This window comes from Eumetopias jubatus, unplaced genomic scaffold, assembly GCF_037043125.1.
Source record: "Eumetopias jubatus isolate StellerSeaLion01/CBP00866 unplaced genomic scaffold, mEumJub1_p1.0 scaffold_12, whole genome shotgun sequence".
Taxonomy (NCBI): Eukaryota; Metazoa; Chordata; class Mammalia; order Carnivora; family Otariidae; genus Eumetopias; species Eumetopias jubatus.
Window position 1 is genome coordinate 67887009 of NW_028274818.1, and position 23355 is coordinate 67910363.

The following is a 23355-nucleotide window of genomic DNA, read 5'->3' on the forward strand; positions in this document are numbered from 1 at the left end:
TCGATACGCAAAGTGGTTAGGAACCACTAGTTCCACTAATGACAAACACAACAAAGTAGTGCACTCTACCGTTTACCACTTCCTGACACGATGCTCACACGTGATTTTGCGCAGGACAAACAGCAAAGCTTTCCTGTCAGTGATACGTGCCCTCCGTGGGCAATTAGTGGAAGTCCTGGGTGTAGAATGCAGGGTGGAGAACAGCAAGGCCGTGCTGCCGTGTTGGGAGGGTGCTGGGCGGCTGGTTAGGCTCACTCACTAGCTCAGGAACATGTTCATACCCCTGGCCTAGAAACATGCAGGATCCAGATCTATTGCCAATTTCTGCACGTGGCTGACCAGAGCTGCTCACAAACAGAACCACAAAGGAGGAGTCCTTGAAGACCCACGGCACGAATGAGGCCACCCCTTTGGTGGAAGCGAGCTAAGACCTCTATACAGTTGTCATGATGAGAAGAACAAGTGGAGGCTGGAGGGATGGTGTGGAACTCTCCTCACACTCGCGAGTCCACTGCAGATGGTCAGACTGCCCGCCTCCCCCACATCTACATGGAAAGACCACTTTTCACCAGAGAAGGACTGATTTTGAAATGACCAACGATCTTTTCCACAACTTTCACCAGGAATTGCAGACTATAAAGGTGGCAGCCTCATTCCCAGGCCTATCAGATGCCAAGTGCGTGAGGGGTTGTAGTCTGGCAGGAAAGACAGAACTCACGCAAAGTCAGTGCTACTCGGGATGAAAGGACCACCGGTATGGGGTAGGGATTTCCCCATGCCAGTATCCTGAGCTCGGCCCCGCAGAGGCACTTGTGAGCAAACGAGGTGTGGTCCCTGCCCCAGAGAGCCCACAGCTGGGTCCCCTTCCGCCTCAGTGACCTTCTGCTGGGCTCCCAGAGAGGGGCCGTGGCCACACCAGCCTAGTGGCCCAGACACATGGCACTGATGTCACCTCACCACTAAGCCCTCAGGTCTCAGTTTCCCCATCTGAAAATGAGGGGTCCGGCCAGATGACCTCTAAGGTCCACTCCGGTCTTAGCATTTCATCTCCTGGTCACATACTGAGCACCAGCCTCAGGTCCCACATTGTGCTAAACTCTGGCGTCCTGAGGATGAACAAGACATTAGTGTCCACACACATCTTCTTTGTCCATCCATCCATTGACGGACACTTGGGTTGTGTCCGTGTCTTGTCTGTTGTGAATAAGGCGCAGATGTCTCTCCGACTGTGTGCTTTCACTTCCTTTGGATATAGAACCCGACGCGGAATTGCTGGGTTCCAGGGGAGCTCTATTTTTACCTTCTGAGGCTCCGCCATAGTGTTTTCCAGAGTGGCTGCACCAGTTCGCATTGCCACCAATGGGCACGGGGTTTCCCTCTTCTGTATGTCCTCACCAACACGTGTTATCCTGTATCTAACAGGAGGCAGGTGGTGTCTCGTTGTCCAAACCCCCAAATCTCAATCTCCTTCGTACAGATAAGTGGTAGAACGACAGTAATTACGGCACCACAAACAGCCTCTCTATGTCCACATCTTTGCCTGTAACCCCTGCCCTGTGTTGGGGGAGCTCACTGAGAAGACGTGATCGACGGGTGACCTGTGAGGTGGACCCTGCTGATCAGGGCTCGTCACCCCCTCCCCTGTCCTTGGAACGTGGGTCCCGCTTGCCTTCCCTGCTCCCAGAAGCTGTCCCCAGGTTGGCCTTCAGACAGTGATGTGGTGCTGGGACCACGTGAGCAGTCCATGTGACCGAACCCCATTAAGGCTCTTTACAAACTGCTAAAACTCGGTGGGTGGATGCAGAGATCTACCCCTCTTGTGGCTGCCCAAGACAAGCCCCATATGTCCGTTCCCTCGCTTGCGAAACCGGCCACCTGCCAACCCGGAGCGGCCTGCCTCCCTCCTCAGGCCCTCGCCGCGCTCTGCTCACACCTGGGACGCCGCCGAGGCGCTTCTGAACCAACACGCTGGGCTTGGCCGTGTGACTCGCTTCGGCCAACAGGACACTAGTAGATCGGACGCAAACCAAAGCTTGAAGTGTTCCCGCTTCTCCCCTGGCCTCCCTGTGACATCATGAGAAGAGCCTGGGCATGTTGCTGGAGGACCAGCAGGGAGCACAACACCCCCTTCTCCCCATCAGCCCAGCCAACACGGGGGGAGCCAACCAGGGGACCCGTGGACCCACCGGAAATAGAAACCGCACCTGCTTGTGGTAAACAGGCTTGATCCTCTATAATCATCACAATGAAGAACCGGGAAGGACGGGGCCAACCAGCCATGGGCCTGAGGAGCCAGAGCAGCTTGGGGGGGGGGGTCCTCTGCAGGGCCTGCCGTGGCCTGGGGGGCAGAGGGAAGCGAGGACAGGGCTCCTGCTCTCCCCGCCGCCTGGCTTCTGGCTCAGCAACCCCGTGACAGCACCTCTGTTCACACAGCGAGTAAAACGTTCCGTCTTTCCCTCTGACTAACAAGGACTTCGCCACAGAAAGCGACTGAAAATGCATTATACATGAGACACAGTTTCTGAACTAGTTGCAAGTGTTGTTCTAGGATATTTTTACTTCTTTTCAAACATTCCCTCTGGGGGTGAACTGGCCCACCAAGAAGTTAAACAGAAATAGAAAAGAGCCTTGAAGGAATCCACTGGGCCCCAGCCTGGCGAGCCAGCCCAGAACAGGGTCCCTGCAGCCCTCTGTGGCTTTGGGGACTCGTATCTTCTCTTTAAAGAGCGGGCAATGTTACCGGAGCTCAGGTCCACAAGGAGCATGTTTCAGAGAACCAACAGTTTCCCCGATTTTGTGATTAAAAATGTGGACTCTGGTCAGACTTGTTTTCAGATCCCAGCTCCACCAGCTTGGGAAGCATGAGACTCCGAAGGTAAACCTCTCCACGCCCTGACTTCTCGTAGGGCGTGACCTACTTCATAGGGTTGTCAGGAGGATTACAGTTCATTCTTGTAAAGGCGGACAGTGGTCACTCAGGAAATGTAAGCAGCTCTTGGCCCCAGCATGCTTTAGAAATCCACCAGCCAAGACAGAATTCTGATCTGGAAGATTTCTGAGTCAAGGATGGCCTCTCTCTGGCCGCCGAGTTTGTGCGTCCCTTTTCACTGCCTTACGTCTCTCAGATAAAATGCACCACTCCCTCCAGAGCCCTGCAGGAAGAACCGCACCAGCAGCCAAAGAGACTGGAAATCAAGTCAATCCCTTGTGGCAGGGATTAGAGAAAAGGACTGTCTTCGCTCTTCTTCCGAGTAGCTAATGCATGACAAACATTGTGATCCAAAGCGACGTGGGTCTTTCTCTCGGTTCTGGTACACTAATGCATTTAGTAGCCTTCTCTGAGGTCAAAGAAATTGGGGCAGAGTTTGAAACCGTCTATTTATAAATTTGTAGAGTCAGCAAACAACTGATGTGTATAGGCACAGGACACAACCACGTTTTTAGAAAAGATTCTCCCCCTTATGTAAGTAGCACATGCTTACAGCATCAGTGAGCCATTGCCTTACTAACGCTGCATAACAAGTCATTCCAAATTTCAGTGATAATCATTTACACCTGCTCACGCATCTAAAGGCTGACTGGGGGTCACCGGATCCAGGGGGCTTGACTCTGAGCTCCAGGTGGGCTGAGGTCTGCATCCCATGCTCCTTGCACCAGTGGGTTGGCCTTGCTGATGTCAGGGACACCCAGGACTCTGGAGACTCAGCACACCCGCATACCTGCCCACATTCACGTGGCCGAGCCCGACATGAGTGCGGGGGAGGGGACCTGTGCAGTCACGTGGCAAGGTCATAGGTCCAGGCAGGGCTGGCTTCAGGGACATGACCCAAGCAGCTGCACATGACCCCACGGACACGGGGGATGGAGAAGGATCCAGAACGACAGTATGATCTTCCTACTCAACAAACAGGCTCTGCGCTCGGAAAGGGTCCTAACCGCTCCCCACCTCCTCCAAACCCACTGGTGGGACCCCGTCGTGAAACTTCTGCAGGGGACCCGGCTTCACAGCATTCAGCTGCACCTGACCCCGTGATGCCTTCCCCCGCGCCCCCCGCAGGTGTGGTTCAGATAAGCAGGAAGGGGGAGGGGCACAGGTGGTCATTAGTGGTAACACCTGTGGTCTTATCACTACCGCGCTCTTCCAGAGGACAGCCTGGCGCACCTGCCCCCTCCCACCAAAGACCTCAACACCCCAGCACCCCGACCCCACCCACTCCTCCTCCACGTCCCGGGGCGACTGCTCAATGGAGGGGGGAGAATTATCCATCCACCGTTTAGAGCCACAAACGTCAGAAACCTGCAGTAGACACGCTTGTGGAGTTCAGGGAGCAAGACGGAGATGCTCAGATGCATCAAAGCCAGAAGGGACATCCTGAACTCTGCACCTGAGTCTCCCTCCCCGCCCCCCCGGCAGGCTCAGCCAACAGGAAACCGTCACAGACTCTGTTGTCTGACTTGGCCTAAGGGAGGTGACATTTCATGGGCCCCCGGGGACAACCGAGTCCAGGGTCTGAGGAGCCCTGCTCACAAGGCACGCTTCTCCTTACACTCATGCCAACCTTGGGCTCGCCCGTCAGCTCCTTTCCTCCAACTGTTTCCTGAAGTTGCAGACGCATCCGGGGCCCCTGGGCAGCTCAGCCTCCTCCGCACGGGGCCCATGATGCTTCCCGCTCCCAAGCTGACCTCCGCAGCGACCCATGGAGCCCATGTCCCGCTCCAGCGGGAGAGCAGCATGTGAAGTGGCTCTTGCCACGGAAAATGAATCACACACGCACATCGACACGAGAATCCTGCAGTTCAGACAATTACCCAAAGAACACATTTTCTGATAATTAGAGAGCTAAAAATGGATCCCCTTTGAAAATCCCTTCCTTCCTCCCGAGAAAGCTGAGGAGGTGGTTTAGCAACAATCAGCTGTGGAGATACATCACATTCTGGGTGTTTGGGGGACAAGTTCCAAGAAATTTCTTGGAAGGTACAGTTCCCAGAAGGTGGTGGCGCTAACCAGACCCACTAACACTCCTCACGTCCCCGGCACGGGCTCAGGCCAGGGAGGCCACGGGCCACCTCACCTGCCTCCGGGGTGTGCGTGAGCCCTGGGGGCGTCACACGGCGCTCCAGGCAGCTGCCGGGGGTCAGGACGCCTGCGGGAATGCGCCCGGCGCTGAGCAGCTCTGAGCTGCACACAACTGTAGCCTCTCAAGGCAGCGGCACCGGGAGGCGCTGTTCTCGCCACCCCCGGGGTTAGAGTCTCGCCAGAGGCTGGACGGATCATCAGGGCAGGGCGGCATCCGGGCGCAGCAGAAGCCTGAGTCCCCCACCGCCTCTCCCGTGGAAGGGACCAGAGCTGGTGGGCAGCAGACAGGGGTCAGGTGACCACACAGACCCCAAGGAGGGCGGTGGGCACAGACAGGGCAGGAGAAGTTGTCAGTTAGGGACTGCCCCGTCGAAGGCCGACACAAGAGAGAGCTACGTGTGACTTTAAAATACAAATCTGATGAAAGTAGTAAGTGTAGTAAATATAGTAGATGCACGTGTTTCGGGCTAGGTCCCCGTGCCGCTGGTCGTGGGGCCGAAGACCGCTGGGTCGCAGGACGCGTGATCGGGCACAGCTCTAACACCTAAGAACTTGAAGTCAGTGTTGCCTGTCCGAGGTGTCTACCCTGGACCAGCCTCCCCGGGGTTTCCCGCTAACGATGAACAGCGCCTGCGTTCCCAAGGGCCGCAGAGGCCGCTGCATGGGGGGAGGGACCACATGAAAAGGACGAGAAACAAAGAAAGGTACTTGTCATAGATTTCCTGAAGCAAAATGCCTGCCGTTTCTAGAAACTTACGCAAACTGTGTATAAATTGACAAATGGTAATGCTAATTCCCGCCCAGCCTGGGTTCTCTCCTGGCCTCAGCTCTGACCTTGGGCTCTAAGCAGGACCCTGGCAGACGCGGCCACCGGCCACTGTCCAGCCAGAGTCAGTGGCCAAGCAGTGCCAAAGGGTGAGCCAGACTCATAGGATGGATGTGAGAATCGGGGAGACATGTTCAGGATGGGGGGAGGGAGCGTGACAGACTCTTAGGTGTCAGACGGGAAGTGACCACCGAAGGGGTTACTGGTATCCAAGATACGACAGGCGAAAATAACTGACAAATTCCTGAGTTGCCCTTAACACCAAATGTCATGTGTTTTCTTACATCATCCTTTACTCTTTGGGTCACTGGTTTCATATGTATTTTCCCTGTCTGACCGCACTTCCCTGCTGCGACCCACAAGCTGGGGAACCCTACCAGACCAAGGCTCTAGGAAAGCATGAAAGGACAAGTGAGTAGCTGGAAAAATAAGTAACTACTTGATTAGACTCTCTCCTCCAGTGAAAGGTATCATTATGGAAATACGGAAAAAATCCAAAAGCTCGCACAGTTACTCCCTGTCAATGTCGGCGGGGTAGGTGTTTCTCTCGAATTCACCTACGGCTCAGAAGCTCCCTCTGGGTTGACAGGTGGCTTCCCCATCCCGTGGCCCAGCTGTGTCATGGAGGTGAGCTAAATACCAAGCTTGAGCTGCATGCACACACATGACCGTGCGTGTGCACACGTGTGCTTCCAGACGCACCCAAGGCCTCTGTGACCTACCACCCATCCGTTCACAACAACTCTCCCAATGCTTGGCCCCCCCTTCGATAACACTTCCCATCCCGCCCCCAAAACACTCCCAGTGATGCTGCCCATCAAACCACAAAGCTGAGCGGCAGGCTGAAACCTCAGAGGAAACCCAGCATCTAGTTAAAAACTTCCCTGAGCCCAGCAATGAACAAAAGCTGTAAGGTTACATGAGTTGGAAACGCCATCCATCATCACGCGAAGATAAAGAACCTCTGAGTCCAGTCAGAGGGCACCTGCAAATATCTGGTGCTGCCCTGTCACTTTGACTGATGGCCACCCCTTCTAATGAGCTCCTTTTATCTCTGGAGGCTTCCAGCAAACGAAAGGCTCACTTGCTCCCACCGCCCACTCCCCTGCCATTTGCCTTTTCCGGGGAGACAGGACTGGAGCAGGCACCGAGCCTCACCAGACCCTTCTGCTGCGTGACCAGCCACAACCACGGGACTGCCCACCCTCGGGCATGGAGCTCCTGCACTGACCTTTCTCAGGAGGAAGCAGATGCGCTCGATGTTCCTCAGACGTTCCCTCTATCGGGATGCACAGGAAAGAAAAAGAGGGGAGGTTAGATGCTCTGCTGAAGGAACGTGAGAAGCCCCCACATTCAGCCCCCAGGAGAGGAGGCAGAACCCACCAGAGACCTGCGTGCTCCCACCCAGTGGCTCATAAAGAAGGAGATCAGGCGTGCGGTTACCAGAGACAGGGAGTAGAGGAGAGGGAGCTGGCCAGAGGGGGTCAAAAGGTACCAACGTCCTCGGGACGCCCTGGAGGCCAAGTCACCCTCTCCGGAAGGACTGCCCACCCGGGGCTCCAGAGCCCATGTGCCCTGATTAAAGTCTACGGTTGGGAATTTCTCTGCCTGCTGATTTTATTTTTCTAAAGTGAGTGCATTTAGAGGAAGGAATCATCCCACTAAATTAGACACCAGCAGCACCCCCAGGCTAAGACGTCTCGAGACGTCGAAGTCCATCTCCAGAGCCCGGCTCAGGGCTGAGAACAGGCACCCGCAGCCGAGCAGGGGGGTGACGGTCACATCACCCTTTCCCGCAGTGGCTTCTTGTTTTCCAAAGCCCCTCTGAGCACAGCTGCAGCCTCTGTCCGATGCTTCGTTACGAGGCAATTTGGTGACCGTGGAAGTGATGCTAATGAACTTGCTCGCGGATCTGGGGAAGAGGGGTGGCTGGGCCACTTCAGCTTCCCTAGTTGAATCGTACAGTGATTCCTGTGCATCCTTTAAGCCCAGAAGAAAGAGCCCCCACATCAGGACAAATTAGTGTCCACGTGGCTAGGAAGACAGACCACATCCTCTGCAGCAAACCCCGTGTCTGTCCACACGCGCATGCACACACACAAACCCCACACACGGCTGGGCATCGAGGCTGCCTACGTGGAGTATTAATAAGAGGAAAGGTGTGAGATGCCAGGCACAGAGAGGCTGCCACGGGGCGCGCACCAGCTCCTTCCCCACAAGCCGGTCCTCTGCTGGCTCCCCTTCCTTGATGGTGACACTAAAGGGCCCCGCCGATAAAGGAAGGGGAAAGGCTGAATGAGAAGCTAGGAGTAGAGCAGGGCCCTCCTCATCCCTTCCAGCTCCTGGACGGGGGTCCACCCCGAAGGCCCTGCAAGATTTGGAGCTCTAGGGGATCTTCAGTCCAGAGAGCCAGTGGGCCTCACACCTGCTCATACAGCTATGGTTTGTAAGCTAAGTCCACATAGGGCGGGCGTCACCAGTGGGCGGTAGCTTCTCCAAGCCAGCTGAGGCGGAGATGCATTTTCAGGGGCTCTACGGAGCCCGAAAGACCTCGAATGTGAGTTAATGAGGCATCCAAAGCACTTAGCTCCCTGCCAGGGAGTAAATCGTCAGAACCAAGAAAATATGTCTAATATTCTTCCGTGTAGGGTTTTAATGGATTTTTTTAGAAATCTCAGACAAGAGTGATTTCCCAGGGGGGCTTCAGTCTGTCCACGGACTGTCTGGCCCACAGGGTCCAGGCTCCTTGATTAAGTCATTACCCAGTTAGAAGCGTGGCTTTCATGATAGGAGTGAAGAGCCGAGACCCAGCCTCCACGCTACACCTCACCCTGCAGCAGATGCATTCTCCCTCTCGTCAACAACAGCTGAGCGCCTACTGTGTGCAGGCTGACCTTGCCCAGAGGCTGCTGCGGCTTGTGTGTCAGTCCTATATTCTCTTGGTGGCTCCACGAAGCTGTCTCACAGCTTCACCGATGGCCTGGGCTGAACTGGCTGGACAGAAGGGAGCGGAGGACACGTTTCCGCACTAGCGTGCACCCGGGGTCATTCAAGAAAGCCTGGGTGTTTTCAGTGAGCTCATTTGAGCCCACACAGCTAGGAGGACGGATAGCGGCCCCCCTCTCGGACTAGAGCTCCCATGGGCCGGGAGTGTAACATGGTGCCAAACACAAAACACCCAGAAAGAAATGAGACTGGGAGGTAACCCTTCAGGCCTGGTGGGACCAAGTTATCACAGGTGGTAGGGGGAGGCCAGCAGATGGAAATAAAAATGGACTTTAATGCAAGTACAAAGCCTAAGAAGTTTCCAAGTGCATCTTAGGGACTCTTGCAACTTGCCACAAGTTTCTGCTTCACACCCTTGACTTTGAAAAGGGTTTGGCTCTATTTCACAGAACCAAAAAATCTGATGCCAAAGGGATGATAAAATCAGGCATTAGAAAATCCAGTCTCTGAAAGAGACACCATGGAGTGGCTAGGTGGTAAGAACACGGGCTCTGGGGACAGGCAGACCTCCAGGGGCTGTGGGCCCTTGCGTATGAGTCTGCATGTGCGGTAAATGATGCCATTCGGGCAGAGCTGTGAGGACTATGGGTTATACGTGTAAAGTTCCTAGTGTGCAGTAAAAACGCACCAAAACGTATGACTCCAATAAAAGCCCTATGCTTTACAGAGGGGACACTGAAGCCTAGTCCCCTGGTCTGGCTCCTCCCGGGAGTACATCTTTCTTCAAGGAGAACAGACCTCTTTGTCCGTGTTGCTAGAGTGACACCATAAGCCTTCCGGGTTAAGATGGATTTGCACTAGTAAATCCTGCTGTCCGGTCTACAACCTCTAACTGAAAATACCCACAGGGCTATTCAAACAAAAACTTGGGTTGGCGCTGGAACCCGGGGCCTGGAAGGAACTTCAACCACACGCAGACCCTGTGAGTGCAGGCTGAGAGACACACCTGAAAGAACCGTGTGTGCCCAGCAGTGCTGGTCTCGAATGAGTGTGGACAAGGCTCTGTCCACCCGCGTGGTTGGTCCCCGGCCCTGGCAAGTGGGCTGCACCCACCCCATTCATTAGAAGTAGGGTCTTCCTCCTCTCCCTGCACAAGCCGCTTGCCATGCCCACTCCCAGGCATGAGGGAACTGCAGCCGGACGGGACAGTCAGATCGCACGTGCCGAGCCTGGATCCGAGGACCAGACCGCATCAGATTCCCCAGTGGGAGGCGAGCTGACCTCAGGCCCATGGAGCCTCTCGAGATGAGTGTCCCCCTGGGCGGTGGACGCGGGCCCAGGGGTTCTGTACCTCCACCCACTCTGGTGTCCCCCTCTGAGACACCTGGCCAAGCGCAGAGTGCAAACAGCCACTAAGGAGGCTCCCGTGCCCTGCCAGCACGTTGGCCAACATGGAGCCTCTCTCCTTATGCGAGGATGAATAACCAGAACCGCCAGCACGAGGCCTTGAAGACTGGTCCACCAAAGCACAGCAGACCTTTCTCACCTGGCTTACTGGGATCGTCCTATTTGACTTGCAAGGTACGTCGGGACCTGGGCGGACCTCAGGAACGAGAAGGGTCCTCGACGGCCCTGAGCCAGGAGTGGAGGCACTTTACCCACCCCCCATCGAAACATCCCTCCTCCACAGGCCCCGGTAACCAGCCCTGACACACACACCCCGCCCCCGCCTGCACCCGCTACTTACTGCGTGAACAGGGTTACACTGGTCTATGGGGCTCTTAAAATCCGTCCTTAACTCATCGAAGGCAATGATCTGAAACGGAATGCACAGAATTGAGATGTTAGTGCAAAGGTGAGTCAGTGCCCCACGCCTTCCTGTAGATTTGCTTCAAAATAATACAGGAGGCAGGAAGAAGCTATCAGTGATCTAAGACTGGGCAGGAGGTGGTTGCCATCAAAGCTGGTGATGGACACTTGGTGCTGATCGAACTCTTCTGTCTTCTGTGTACGCTTAAAACTCCCCCACGTAGGGAAAGGGCAAGATACTGTTGAAGGGCACGCGCCTGCCACGTGCCTGCCACGCGTAGACAAGCAAGTCCTGTAGACTTAATGCACAGTCTAGTGCATACAGACAACAGAACTGTACCCTAAACATTAAACTGGCCAAGAGACCAGCTCTTAACTGCTCCAGTCACTGGAAGAAGTGACAGCTATGTGTCGGGACAGAGTGGTCACCACTCCTACAATGGGAACTGTTCTGCAACATCCGTGTATCAAATTTGCACAATGCTGCATGCCAAAGGTATTTATCTCAATTGTTGGAAAGCCCCCAAGTCAAGCTGCAGAGGCTTCCTGTGCTTTCCAAAGACATGGAGAAAACTCCATTACAGTAGCGGCAAGTGGAGGTGTGGATAAAAGCACAAGAAATTCCAACTTCAAGCTAGTGCTTTCCACCTCTCTCCTTGTAGGAAGAAGCCATTTATTCTCTATTTGTGTTTATTTTAGCAGAGATGCTGATCGGAAGTGAGACGGACAGAAGGCAGGACAGAGGAGAAAGGCGAGAGACCGCCAACGGTAACGGAGAGGACATGACCTCCAGCGGTCCCCAGGCTGGACAGTCAGCTCCTGAGCGGTCCCGTCTTCACAGACGGTCCGCAGGACATGGGTCCTCGACTTCATTCTGGACAGAGACTCACAGCTCGCCGGACGGCACCGGCGTGGAGGTCCGAGGCGCTCTCAGCGCCATCTCTCCTGGGCTGCACATAGATGGGCTTAAGCAGCTCCCCCAGGAAGGCACATTCCAGGGGCCGGGAATGGCAGAACCACGGGAGCAACGAGGCTGGAGGCCACCCGCAGGTGTCTCCGTCCCAGCAACACGGGACGCAGACGAAGTACCCAGCGGGGGAAACAATCTCCTTCCCTGCACAAAGCAGGTATAATTTTAAAGCAGTCACATGTCATCCTGATTTCAAAACTCCTACAGAATTCGGGGGAAATTCTAGTATAACCTGTGTTAAGTAGACACATTTCTGCCTCATCCCTCGCCAGACAGTTAACTACCCGGCCTGTACTTGAACCGTGCGTGACAAGAACTCACCTTTCACTGAGGGTGCCCAGGCCATGCCCGGCTACCTCTAATTAATACTGTGTCCAGTTCTTGAACTTACATATGACTCCCTGAGGCTCCCGCCCACATCCTAAGCCAGTCAGCAAACTACAAAGCCAAATCCAGCCTGACACCCATTTTTGTACAACCTAGGAGCTAAGCATGGTTTCTACGCCTTTAAAGTCGTTGGAAAAAAAATCAAAAGAAGAATATTTTGTGACATGTAAAGATTATATTCAAATTTCAGTTGCCGTAAATAAAGTTTTATTAGAACACAGACGCATTCATTCTTTCCTATGCTGTGTATACTTTCACGCTACAATGGGGGAGCCCAGTTGCTACAACAGAAGTCATATGCCCAGCAAAGCCCAAAATAGTTACTGTCTTACCCTTTACAGAAAAAATTTGCCAGCCCCTGGTCTACTCTTTTATTTTCCCTCTAAATCTTCACCATCCAATAAGGTAGACACAGTAAGCCATTTAAATTTTAATTGTAATGAGTTAAATTAAAAAATCAATTCCCCCATTTTATTTGCTCAAAAACCACATCTGTCTGGTAGCTATTAAATGGCACAGACATAAAATATTTCCATCATCACAGGAAGTTCTATTATATAGCACTGCTTTGGAGGCATATAGGATAGGTCAAATCACTCTTCCACAAGGAACCCCCTTAAGTATCATCGGCTATCCTGAACCCAGCAAATCTTTGTTCTTCAGGATAACTCTCTCCAAACTTTATATAAGTGGACACTTATCCTGGTTGCCCTCGGCTGATGTTATGGGTTGTAAATGTCTGTACTAAAATGTGACTGTCAAAAGTAAACACCATATTCAAGATGAGGTCAGCTTAGCACAGAGAGTAAACATATCACCTCCTCTATTCTGTTACCTATGTCTCTGTTAATGCAACCTGATAGCATTAGCTTTTTTGTTTCCGCATCACATCCCTGGCTTCGTACTGACCTTGCATTGCCTAAAAGCCCCAGATCTTTCTTATGTGCTCATTAAACTCAGTCCACGTCGTTCTGCGTGCACGTTGTTGGATTTGAAGGCCTAAGAGCCAGAACTGACCTTTATCCCTTTTAATTCCTCCCTCTTTGGTTTGGTCCATCAGTCCAGTCAGCTGAGATATGATCTATCTCCCAACCACAAATCCTAATGAATATAATGTCCTCAATATGCACATCCACGTTTACCCTGACACAGATGCAAACCGAGCAGAGCCCAGGCAGGACAGAGCCCGAGGTTCGCCCTTCCTTGCTCCCATGAGGCTGGCATCAGTAATCCTTCAGCCTGTTATTTATGCAATTATACAGACAATGCACCATATTTTGATCCAGGAACTGAAAGTCAGTCCCCGGATGGCTTTAGAACCCCACACATGTTGGTGCACCACATACAAGCCCCAGGAGTGGGAAGCCCAGGAGGAAAGGAGTCAGCCTCTGGGCTGCAGCTGTGACTGTCCAGGTCCCATCCCGTCCTGACCCATGCGGGGCTGGGAAGGGAGTCTGGAGTGAAGGTGTGTGAAGCGCCGGGAGGCGGAGAGCGTGGAACCCTGGGGATTCAGAGCTGCTGAGTGCGTCTGAGAGCCAGGGCCTGGCCTGCAGGAAGGTGTGAAGAAAGGAGTGAGCCCTGAGTGTGACTTCGGTCCCAGAGCTCCGTGAAACAGAAGGTACTTGGCAGGTGCTTTCCCGGGCCGGTGCTGGCACTGTGTACAAGGACAACAGAGGCTTCAGCATCCCCGCCCGCCGGAAGCACTCACAAATCCGTGCATCTGCTCACCTGACACCTTGTTTGTTTATTACATGCTCACCACATGGGACACTGGGCTTCAAGTGCATGTTTTGATTGTGTAATCCTCGGCCACCCCATGAAGTAGCTACTATTATTGTCCTCGTCTTAGAGGTTGAGAAGCTGAAACCAAAAGTAGTTAAAGTCCTTGCCCAAGACCACTGCTCTGGCCCTGAGATGCAAACCAAGGGCTCTCTGACACTGAAACCCATGCAGTTAGCATTACGATGCTCTGCCTCCCAAGACACACGGAGGGGAGGAAGTAGGATCCCAAGGACATCCGGAATGAGCGACTGTGTCCATGGAATGAAAGCAAGCTTCCAGGGGCGCCTGGATGGCTCAGTCAGTTCAGCATCTGACTCTTGATTTCAGCTCAGGTCATGATCTCAGGGTCGTGAGATCGAGCCCAGCGTCGGGCTCGAAGCTCAGTGCAGAGTCTGCATGAGATTCTCCCTCTCCCTCTGCCCCTCCCCACCCCACTCACTTTCTCTCTGTAAGTAAATAAATAAAATCTTCAAAAAAGAAGGGAAGGGGAAGGGAGTTTCCAGAAGAGGTGAGGGTTAGGTCACCCTCTTCTTAGCACTCATTCATGGTTTCCCAGCCCCTGACTCCTGACCAGTGTCCAAGCCTGGGAGACACAAGCCATGCAATGGGGGTGGCCCTGTGCATGCCGCAGACTCTGCCTGCAGCCAAACCATTAGCATCACGGATAGACTGTGAGTGTGACAAGCATCGTGATGACACCATCACCAAGGATGGCCAGGTGAATTCAGTGGGAGGCACAGCCCAGCTTCTGTGAGCCTCTGGGGTTCTGCTCCACTACAGGCCCCCACCCGACAGCACTAAGTGAGCTTTAACTGCTGGTCTTTCAAAGCCTATTCATGTTTTTACATTTATTTTTAAATTTACATACAATAAAATGCACTCTTTCTGGTTAAAGTTTCTACGACTCTTGACAAATGCATACAGCCATGTAAACACCACAATCAAAACACAGAACAGTTCTAAAACCCCCCAAAATTCCCTCCTGTTGCCCCTTTGGAGTCACCTCCACCCAGCCCAGCAACCAGGAGTCTCTTCTCCATCCCTATCACTTTGCCTTTTCCAAAAAGTCATTCAAATGGATCGTGCAGTGTGTCAGCTTGTCAGACTGGCTTCTTCCAGTTGACAGAATGCGGTAAACTCAGCAGCATTGTTGCTCTTGTATCGATAGTCTGTTCTCTTTTTCCTACTGAGTAGTATTCCACTGCATGGATGGACCACACGTCTTCATTCCTTCACCTGCTAAAGAACATGTGGCTTGTTTCCAGTTTTCAACAGTTATGAATAAAGCTGCTATAAACATTTGCATACCCGTTTTCACCTAAACATATGTTTTCAGTTCTCTTGGGTCAATAGGAAGGGGATTGCTGGTTCGTGTGGTAGCTGTATGTTTAACTTCATCAGGAACTGAGAAACTGCTTTCCACAGAGGCTGTACCATCTTGCACACACCCACCCCAGCAATGAGTGAGAAGCTTGGCATCCTTGCCAACCCTGTGTCGGTTTGGATTTCTTCTATTTTAGCCACTTCCACAAGTGCATAAAGGTTTATATGTTTATATGTTTATATATTTATGTTTATATATTTATAAGGTTTATAGTTTTAATTTGCATTTCTCCAATGACTAATTGGAGATGTTGAGCATCTTTTCATGAGTTTAATTGCCATCTGTATACCTTCTTTTGTGAAGCATGTGTTCAGATCATTTGCCCATCTTTTTTTTTAAGCTGTTTGTTTTCTTATTGATGATTTTTGAGAGCTCTTTATATGTTCTGGATGCGAGTCCTTTGTCAGATGTGTGATTTGGCAACATTTTCATCTGCTGTGTGGCTTACTTTGCATTCTTAACAGTGTGCGTCTCAGAGCAAATGTTGCCCTAGTAACACTTCTCAGTTTGTCCAATTTATCTTTTTCTCTTTTATTGATCAAACTTCTGGCATTGGATCTAAGAACTCCTAAGGGTACGCAGATTTTTCTGGGTTTTTTTTCCAAATAGCATTTTATTTATGGGAAAGTTTATTTTTTTAAAGATTTATGTAGACAGAGACTGTGTGCACAAGATGGGAGAGGGGCAGAGGGAGAGGGAGAGTCTCAAGCCCACTCCCCACTGAGCATGGAGCCTATGCAGGGCTCCATCTCGCAACCCTGAGATCATGACCTGAGCTGAAATCAAGAGTCGGTTAAGACTGAGCCACCTGGACACCCCCCTTTATGGGAAGGTTTAAGCTACAACTTCAGTTCCCTTAATAGATGTAGGACAATTCGGGTCATCTTGAGCTCTGACAGTTTGCAGGAATTAGCCCATTTCATCAAAATTGTCAAGTGTACAGGCTGAACTTGAAGTCAGGGTCCCCCCCCCACCGCTGTTTCACTTTCTCTCGTATGCCATCTCCTCTCCTTGTTTTCTCACTGAACTCTTGAGACAGAGGTTCCTACGAGCACAAAAGCTAGAAAGGGCAGGCACAGATCAGCAGTGACAAAACTAGAAGCGCGGTTCTCCCACCAGCTGTGGACCAAGGACTCTGGAGACCCAGGCTGCCTGGGGCCTCACTGGGCTGGGCCGGGCGGACAGGGCAGAAGCAAGGCCTGGGGTAGAAACGGGGGGTTTGCCAGAGAAGCTGCACAAGAGGGAGATAGGTCAGGTGCCAGGACCCGGACGTGTGCCGAGCTGGAGGCTCAGGAGAGGCTGAGGCAGGCCAGGGGAGCATGTGAGAAGTCAGGAAGGAAGCAGGCCATGAGCAGAGAAAGCACGTGGTGTGAGGCTATTTCTGTGAACGCTGAGCCCTGTCTGTGCCGACGCTAGGCTTAGGCCAACTCAGCACAGAAGTCCTGCCCCAAACTCTCCAACTGCTCCCCAGCCCCGACCTCCACGGGGTCATGGAGCAACGACGCCCTGGCCACCGGAGCCCCCGTGAGGGGCCTCACCCGGGCTAGAGGCGCCCCCTCCCCACAGCAACATCAGTCCCAAGTGTCGGGCGGGGAGCAGCCAGGACCCACCTCAAGGGGTGGGGGGAACCTAGAAATACTCCAGGAGGTATCACAAGGAGCCTTCCTCTGCAGCCCAGAGGAGGAGTAATCAGGAGATTAAAAATTACCGTGCTTGTCTAAAACAGTTATTTTGCTAAAGAATAACCATGCTGTGTACTGCAGCAAAGCCTTCCTGGAAGAGTAAGAAACAGCAGAAATCTCAACCTGCAGTAGCTAATGAGTCCCCAGGTCTGCCCCACTGGGAGCTTAGCACGAGGAGAAGCCTCTTTTCTCTGGAACATTCTCTCTGCTGCCTCCACTCCACAGTGCCGTCTGGCTTCCAAAAGCTCTCAACGGAGTGAGCCCTCGTGATCGCAGGTCTGTGTCACGTTATCTTACTGCAGTGCTCGATCTGCTCACGCACTGGGCGCGCTGGATGGGGGTGCCCCCCGCGCGCCTGGGCCGGTGAGTGAGCAGCAACCCCCACCGGACCCCGTCCTGGAGCCCGGAATCAGCTGTGTTCTGCCCAGCACCGTGTGCTGTTTCTCCGTGGTCAACAGGGTGAAAACAAAGTGCTGACTTACTGATCGTGCCCGGCCCTGTTCTTAGCCTCGGACCGCAGCACTGAGCAAGACAGCGTCCTATCATCACAGAGCTCATCACGGGGCCGGGGGGCCGGGGTGAGGAAGAAACAGGATTGAGGGGCATCAGGGAGGACTCTGGGGAGGGGCCACGTCACCCGAGGGATCTGCATGAGCAGGAGCCAGACATGGAAAGTTCCAGAAGTGAGGCTGCAGAGGCCCCGAGAGGGGAATCAAGGTCTGCAGCGGGGAGACACAGAAGGTAACAGCGGACACAGCCCGCTGATGGAGAGACAGTAGGAGGTGAGGTCAAGAGCAGGGATGGGCCAGGAATCCCACCGTGCAAGCCTCTTGTGGCCATGACCCGTAAGGTAGGCCCCCATGGCAAGGCACCGAGCAGCCCCCCAGTACCCGGGTGCCATGGCCTCTGGGTGGCGTGTGGAACTGAGCATGCCTGCAGCTTGCGGCCTCTCCACGACCAAGGGAGCTGCCTGGATGAGACCAAGAGGCCATTAGTGACAGGCCAGGGCATGCGAACCCAGCGCCAACCATGCCCACCAGGGAGATGCCGGTGGGCTGACAATTTTCAGACCCAGTGAAAAGTCAGTGCTCAGAGGCAGTATGAGAAAAGATCATGCATCCTGGCTCGTCGAACTCAGGAAGCCAGAGATGAATTTGGCTGCCCCCCAACCCCGCAGAGAGCAACAGAACGTTGGGAAAAACATGCCACAGGAAGAGGGCACATGGCTGGGGCCGCCAGAATTTCTGCCTACCGACCCATCCAGCTGCAGGGCCTGCACTCAGACCCCTACAGACAGTAAAGCCACCTGGGCCAAGCTCCTCTCTTGACTTCTCCTTGTTGTGGCTGAACAATGTCCCCCAAAGTCTTGTCCTCCTGCAACCTCAGACCTGACCTTATTTGGAAGTAGGGTCTCTGCAGACACATCAGTTAGACGCTGTAAGAGAAAAGGACATGACACTGCAGTGTTGCAGCTGCAAACCAAGGAGGCGCACGGATCGTCGGGGGCCACCACCAGCCAGGAAGACGCAAGGGGGGCTCTTCCCTTGCCCTCCGGAGAGGGCAGCACCCTGCCGTCACCTTGACTCCGGACTTCCAGCCTCCAGCTCCGGGCGGGGGTAAACGCCTGTGGGTTTAAGCCACCAAGGCGGTGGAAGCCTGTGAAGACACTCCATTTGCAAAACGTCTGAAAGTTCTGCTGTGACGTCATCGGGAAGAAGTGGCTTTGGTGGCAACAGTGAATGTAAAGAAGCATTGCCGACCCAAAATAAATGCCTCCCTGGGAGGCGGGCTTCTATACACGCCCCAAGCCATGCTCAGAATGCACTTGTGATTTAGAAATAAGTCGGGTGTATGTTGTTTTTTTTTTTAAGTAGGCTCCACGCTGGAGCCCAATACGTGGCTTGAACTAAGACCCCCGAGATCAAGACCTGACCTGAGATCAAGAGTCGGACGCTTAACCGACTGAGCCCCCCTGGCGCCCCAGAAGTCGGGTTTTTATGTCCTTGCCATGTCTTATCCCAACCACAGCAATTCCTACAAACCTCAGCCCAAGGCTTGGCGCCCTTTCTGAAGGTCAGGAGCTCCGTGAGACGGGAGAGGGGTGATGGACAGGGACAACTTGACTGCTTGGGACACGCAGACATGGCTTGAATGTCTAGTCCTGGTTCTATGCCCGACACCGGTATAGCTGTGAGTCCTAGCGTTCCCGTTCACCCATCCTAAGCTGCTCCAGGCAAGGGTTTGCTACGCCACTTCCCAGCCCCTAGGAAGAAAGAAGCTTTGGCTCCAAACTCAGGGATACCAGCCGCTTCCTCGGACCTGGCTCAGCTCCTGTCACCACTCGGCAAGTGAAAAGATGCAGAGTGTCTGGCACTTGATCCACTGCCCACCTCTTTTTTTTTTATTTTTTTATTATTATGTTAATCACCATACATTACATCATTAGCTTTTGATGTAGTGTTCCATGATTCATTGCTTGTGCATAACACCCAGTGCTCCACGCAGAACGTGCCCTCTTTAATACCCATCACCAGGCTAACCCCTCCCCCCACCCCCTTCCCTCTAGAACGCTCAGTTTGTTTCTCAGAGTCCATAGTCTCTCATGGTTCGTCTCCCCCTCCGATTTCCCCCCCTTTATTCTTCCCCTCCTGCTATCTTCTTCTTTTTTTTTTCTTAACATATATTGCATTATTTGTTTCAGAGGTACAGATCTGTGATTCAACAGTCTTGCACAATTCACAGTGCTCACCATAGCACATACCCTTCCCAATGTCTATCACCCAGCCACCCCCTCCCTCCCACCCCCCACCACTCCAGCAACCCTCAGTTTGTTTCCTGAGATTAAGAATTCCTCATATTAGTGAGGTCATATGATACATGTCTTTCTCTGATTGACTTATTTCACTCAGCATAACACCCTCCAGTTCCATCCACGTCATTGCAAATGGCAAGATTTCATTCCTTTTGATGGCTGCATAATATTCCATTGTGTATATATACCACCTCTTCTTTATCCATTCTTCTGTCGATGGAAATCTTGACTCTTTCCACAGTTTGGCTATTGTGGACATTGCTGCTATAAACATCGGGGTGCATGTACCCCTTCGGATCCCTACATTTGTATCTTTGTGGTAAATACCCAGTAGTGCAATTCCTGGATCGTATGGTAGTTCTATTTTCAACTGTTTGAGGAACCTCCATACTGTTTTCCAGATTGGCTGCACCAGCTTGCATTCCCACCAACAGTGGAGGAGGGTTCCCCTTTCTCCGCATCCCCGCCAGCATCTGTCATTCCCTGACTTGTTAATTTTAGCCATTCTGACTGGTGTGAGGTGGTATCTCATTGAGGTTTTGATTTGGATTTCCCTGATGCCGAGCGATGTTGAGCACTTTTTCATGTGTCTGTTGGCCATTTGGATGTCTTCTTTGGAAAAATGTCTGTTCATGTCTTCTGCCCATTTCTTGATTGGATTATTTGTTCTTTGGGTGTTGAGTTTGATAAGTTCTTTATAGATTTTGGATACTAGCCCTTTATCTGATATGTCATTTGCAAATATTTTCTCCCATTCTGTCGGTTGTCTTCTGGTTTTGTGGACTGTTTCTTTTGCTGTGCAAAAGCTTTTTATCTTGAGGAAATCCCAATAGTTCATTTTTGCCCTTGCTTCCCTTGCCTTTGGCGATGTTTCTAGGAAGAAGTTGCTGCGGCTGAGGTGGAAGAGGTTGCTGCCTGTGTTCTCCTTTAGGATTTGGATGGACTCCTGTCTCACGTTTAGGTCTTTCAACCATTTGGAGTCTATTTTTGTGTGTGGTGTAAGGAAATGGTCCAGTTTCATTCTTCTGCCTCTGGCTGTCCAATTTTCCCAACACCATTTGTTGAAGAGACTGTCTTTTTTCCACTGGACATTCTTTCCTGCTTTGTCAAAGATTAGTTGACCATAGAGTTGAGGGTCCATTTCTGGCTCTCTATTCTGTTCCATTGATCTATGTGTCTGTTTTTGTGCCAGTACCATACTGTCTTGATGATGACAGCTTTGTAATAGAGCTGGAAGTCTGGAATTGTGATGCCACCAGCTTTGCTTTTCTTTTTCAATATTCCTCTGGCTATTCGGGGTCTCTTCTGGTTCCATACAAATTTTAGGATTATTTGTTCCATTTCTTTGAAAAAAGTGGATGGTACTTTGATGGGGATTGCACTGAATGTGTAGATTGCTCTAGGTAGCATTGACATCTTCACAATGTTTGTTCTTCCAATCCATGAGCATGGAACGTTTTTCCATTTCCTTGTGTCTTCTTCAATTTCTTTCATGAGTATTTTATAGTTTTCTGAGTACAGATCCTTTGCCTCCTTGGTTAAATTTATTCCTAGGTATCTTATGGTTTTGGGTGCAATTGTAAATGGGATCGACTCCTTGATTTGTCTCTCTTCTGTCTTGTTGTTGGTGTATAGGAATGCCACTGATTTCTGTGCATTGATTTTATATCCTGCTACTTTACTAAATTCCTGTATGAGTTCTAGCAGTTTTGGGGTGGAGTCTTTTGGGTTTTCCACACACAGTATCATATCATCTGCAAAGAGTGAGAGTTTGACTTCCTCTTTGCCGATTTGGATGCCTTTGATTTCTTTTTGTTGTTTGATTGCTGTGGCTAGGATTTCTAATACTATGTTGAATAGCAGTGGTGATAATGGACATCCCTGCCACGTTCCTGACCTTAGGGGAAAAGCTCTCAGCTTTTCCCCATTGAGAATGATATTCGCTGTAGGTTTTTCAGAGATAGCTTTTATGATATTGAGGTATCTACCCTCTATCCCTATACTCTGAAGAGTTTTGATCAAGAAAGGATGCTGTACTTTGTCAAATGCTTTTTCTGCATCTATTGAGAGGATCATATGATTCTTGTTCTTTCGTTAATGTATTGTATCACGTTGATTGATTTGTGGATGTTGAACCAACCTTGCAGCCCAGGGATAAATCCCACTTGGTCATGGTGAATAATCCTTTTAATGTACTGTTGGATCCTATTGGCTAGTATTTTGGTGAGAATTTTTGCATCCATGTTCATCAAGGATATTGGTCTGTAATTCTCCTTTTTGATGGGGTCTTTGTCTGGTTTTGGGATCAAGGTAATGATGGCCTCATAAAATGAGTTTGGAAGTTTTCCTTCCATTTCTATTTTTTGGAACAGATTCAGGAGAATAGGTACTAATTCTTCTTTAAATGTTTGGTAGAATTCCCCTGGGAAGCCATCGGGCCCCGGGGTTTTGTTTCTTCGAGAGATTTTTGATGACTGCTTCAATTTCCTTAGTGGTTATAGGTCTGTTCAGGTTTTCTATTTCTTCCAGGTTCAATTTTGGTAGTTGATACATCTCTAGGAATGCATCCATTTCCTCCAGGTTATCTAATTTGCTGGCATAGAGTTGCTCATAATATGTTTATAATTGTTTGTATTTCTTTGGTGTTGGTTGTGATCTCTCCTCTTTCATTCATAATTTTGCTGATTTGGGTCATTTCTCTTTTCTTTTTGATTAAGTCTGGCCAGGGGTTTATCAATCTTGTTAATTCTTTCAAAGAACCAGCTCCTAGTTTCGTTGATCTGTTCTACTGTTCTTTTGGTTTCTAGTTCATTGATTTCTGCTCTGATCTTTATGATTTCTCTTCTCCTGCTGGGTTTAGGCTTTATTTGCTGTTCTTTCTCTAGCTCCTTTAGGTGTAGGGTTAGGTTGTGTATTTGAGACCTTTCTTGTTTCTTGAGAAAGGCTGGTATTGCTATATACTTTCCTCTTAGGACTGCCTTTGCTGCATCCCAGAGATTTTGAACAGTTGTGTTTTCATTTTCATTGGTTTCCATGAATTTTTTTAATTCTTCTTTAATTTCCTGGTTGACCCATTCATTCTTTAATAGGATGCTCTTTCGCCTCCATGTATTTGAGTTCTTTCCGACTTTCCTCTTGTGATTGAGTTCTAGTTTCAAAGCATTGTGGTCTGAAAATATGCAGGGAATGTTCCCAATCTTTTGGTACCGGTTGAGACCTGATTTGTGGCCTAGGATGTGATCTATTCTGGAGAATGTTCCATGGGCACTAGAGAAGAATGTGTATTCTGTTGCTTTGGGATGGAATGTTCTGAATACGTCTGTAAAGTCCATTTGGTCCAGTGTTTCATTTAAAGTCTTTATTTCCTTTTTGATCTTTTGCTTTGATGATCTGTCCATTTCAGTCAGGGGGGTGTTAAAGTCCCCCACTATTATTATATTGGTGTCGATGTGTTTCTTGCTTTTGTTATTAATTTCCTTATAAAATTGGCTGCTCCCATGGTAGGGGCATAGATATTTACAATTGTTAGATCTTCTTGTTGGATAGACCTTTTAAGTAGGATATAGTGTCCTTCTTCATCTCTTATTACAGTCTTTATTTTAAAATCTAATTTGTCTGATATAAGGATTGCCACCCCAGCTTTCTTTTGGTGTCCATTAGCATGGTAAATGATTTTCCAC

General features: G+C 51.0%; 1 protein-coding gene across 1 annotated transcript in view; it reads right to left on the bottom strand.

The window, feature by feature from the left end:
- Positions 1-11974, bottom strand: part of CNIH3 (cornichon family AMPA receptor auxiliary protein 3) — a 48292-nt gene extending 36318 nt beyond the window's left edge. The window contains exons 1-4 of the mRNA XM_088017044.1: positions 11950-11974; positions 11549-11691; positions 10597-10665; positions 7135-7182 (exon numbers count right to left, since the gene is read on the bottom strand). Coding sequence (XP_087873170.1) covers positions 7135-7182; positions 10597-10665; positions 11549-11691; positions 11950-11974 — 285 coding nt within the window. The remainder of the gene's footprint in view (positions 1-7134; positions 7183-10596; positions 10666-11548; positions 11692-11949) is intronic.
- Positions 11975-23355: the final 11381 nt, after the last annotated feature.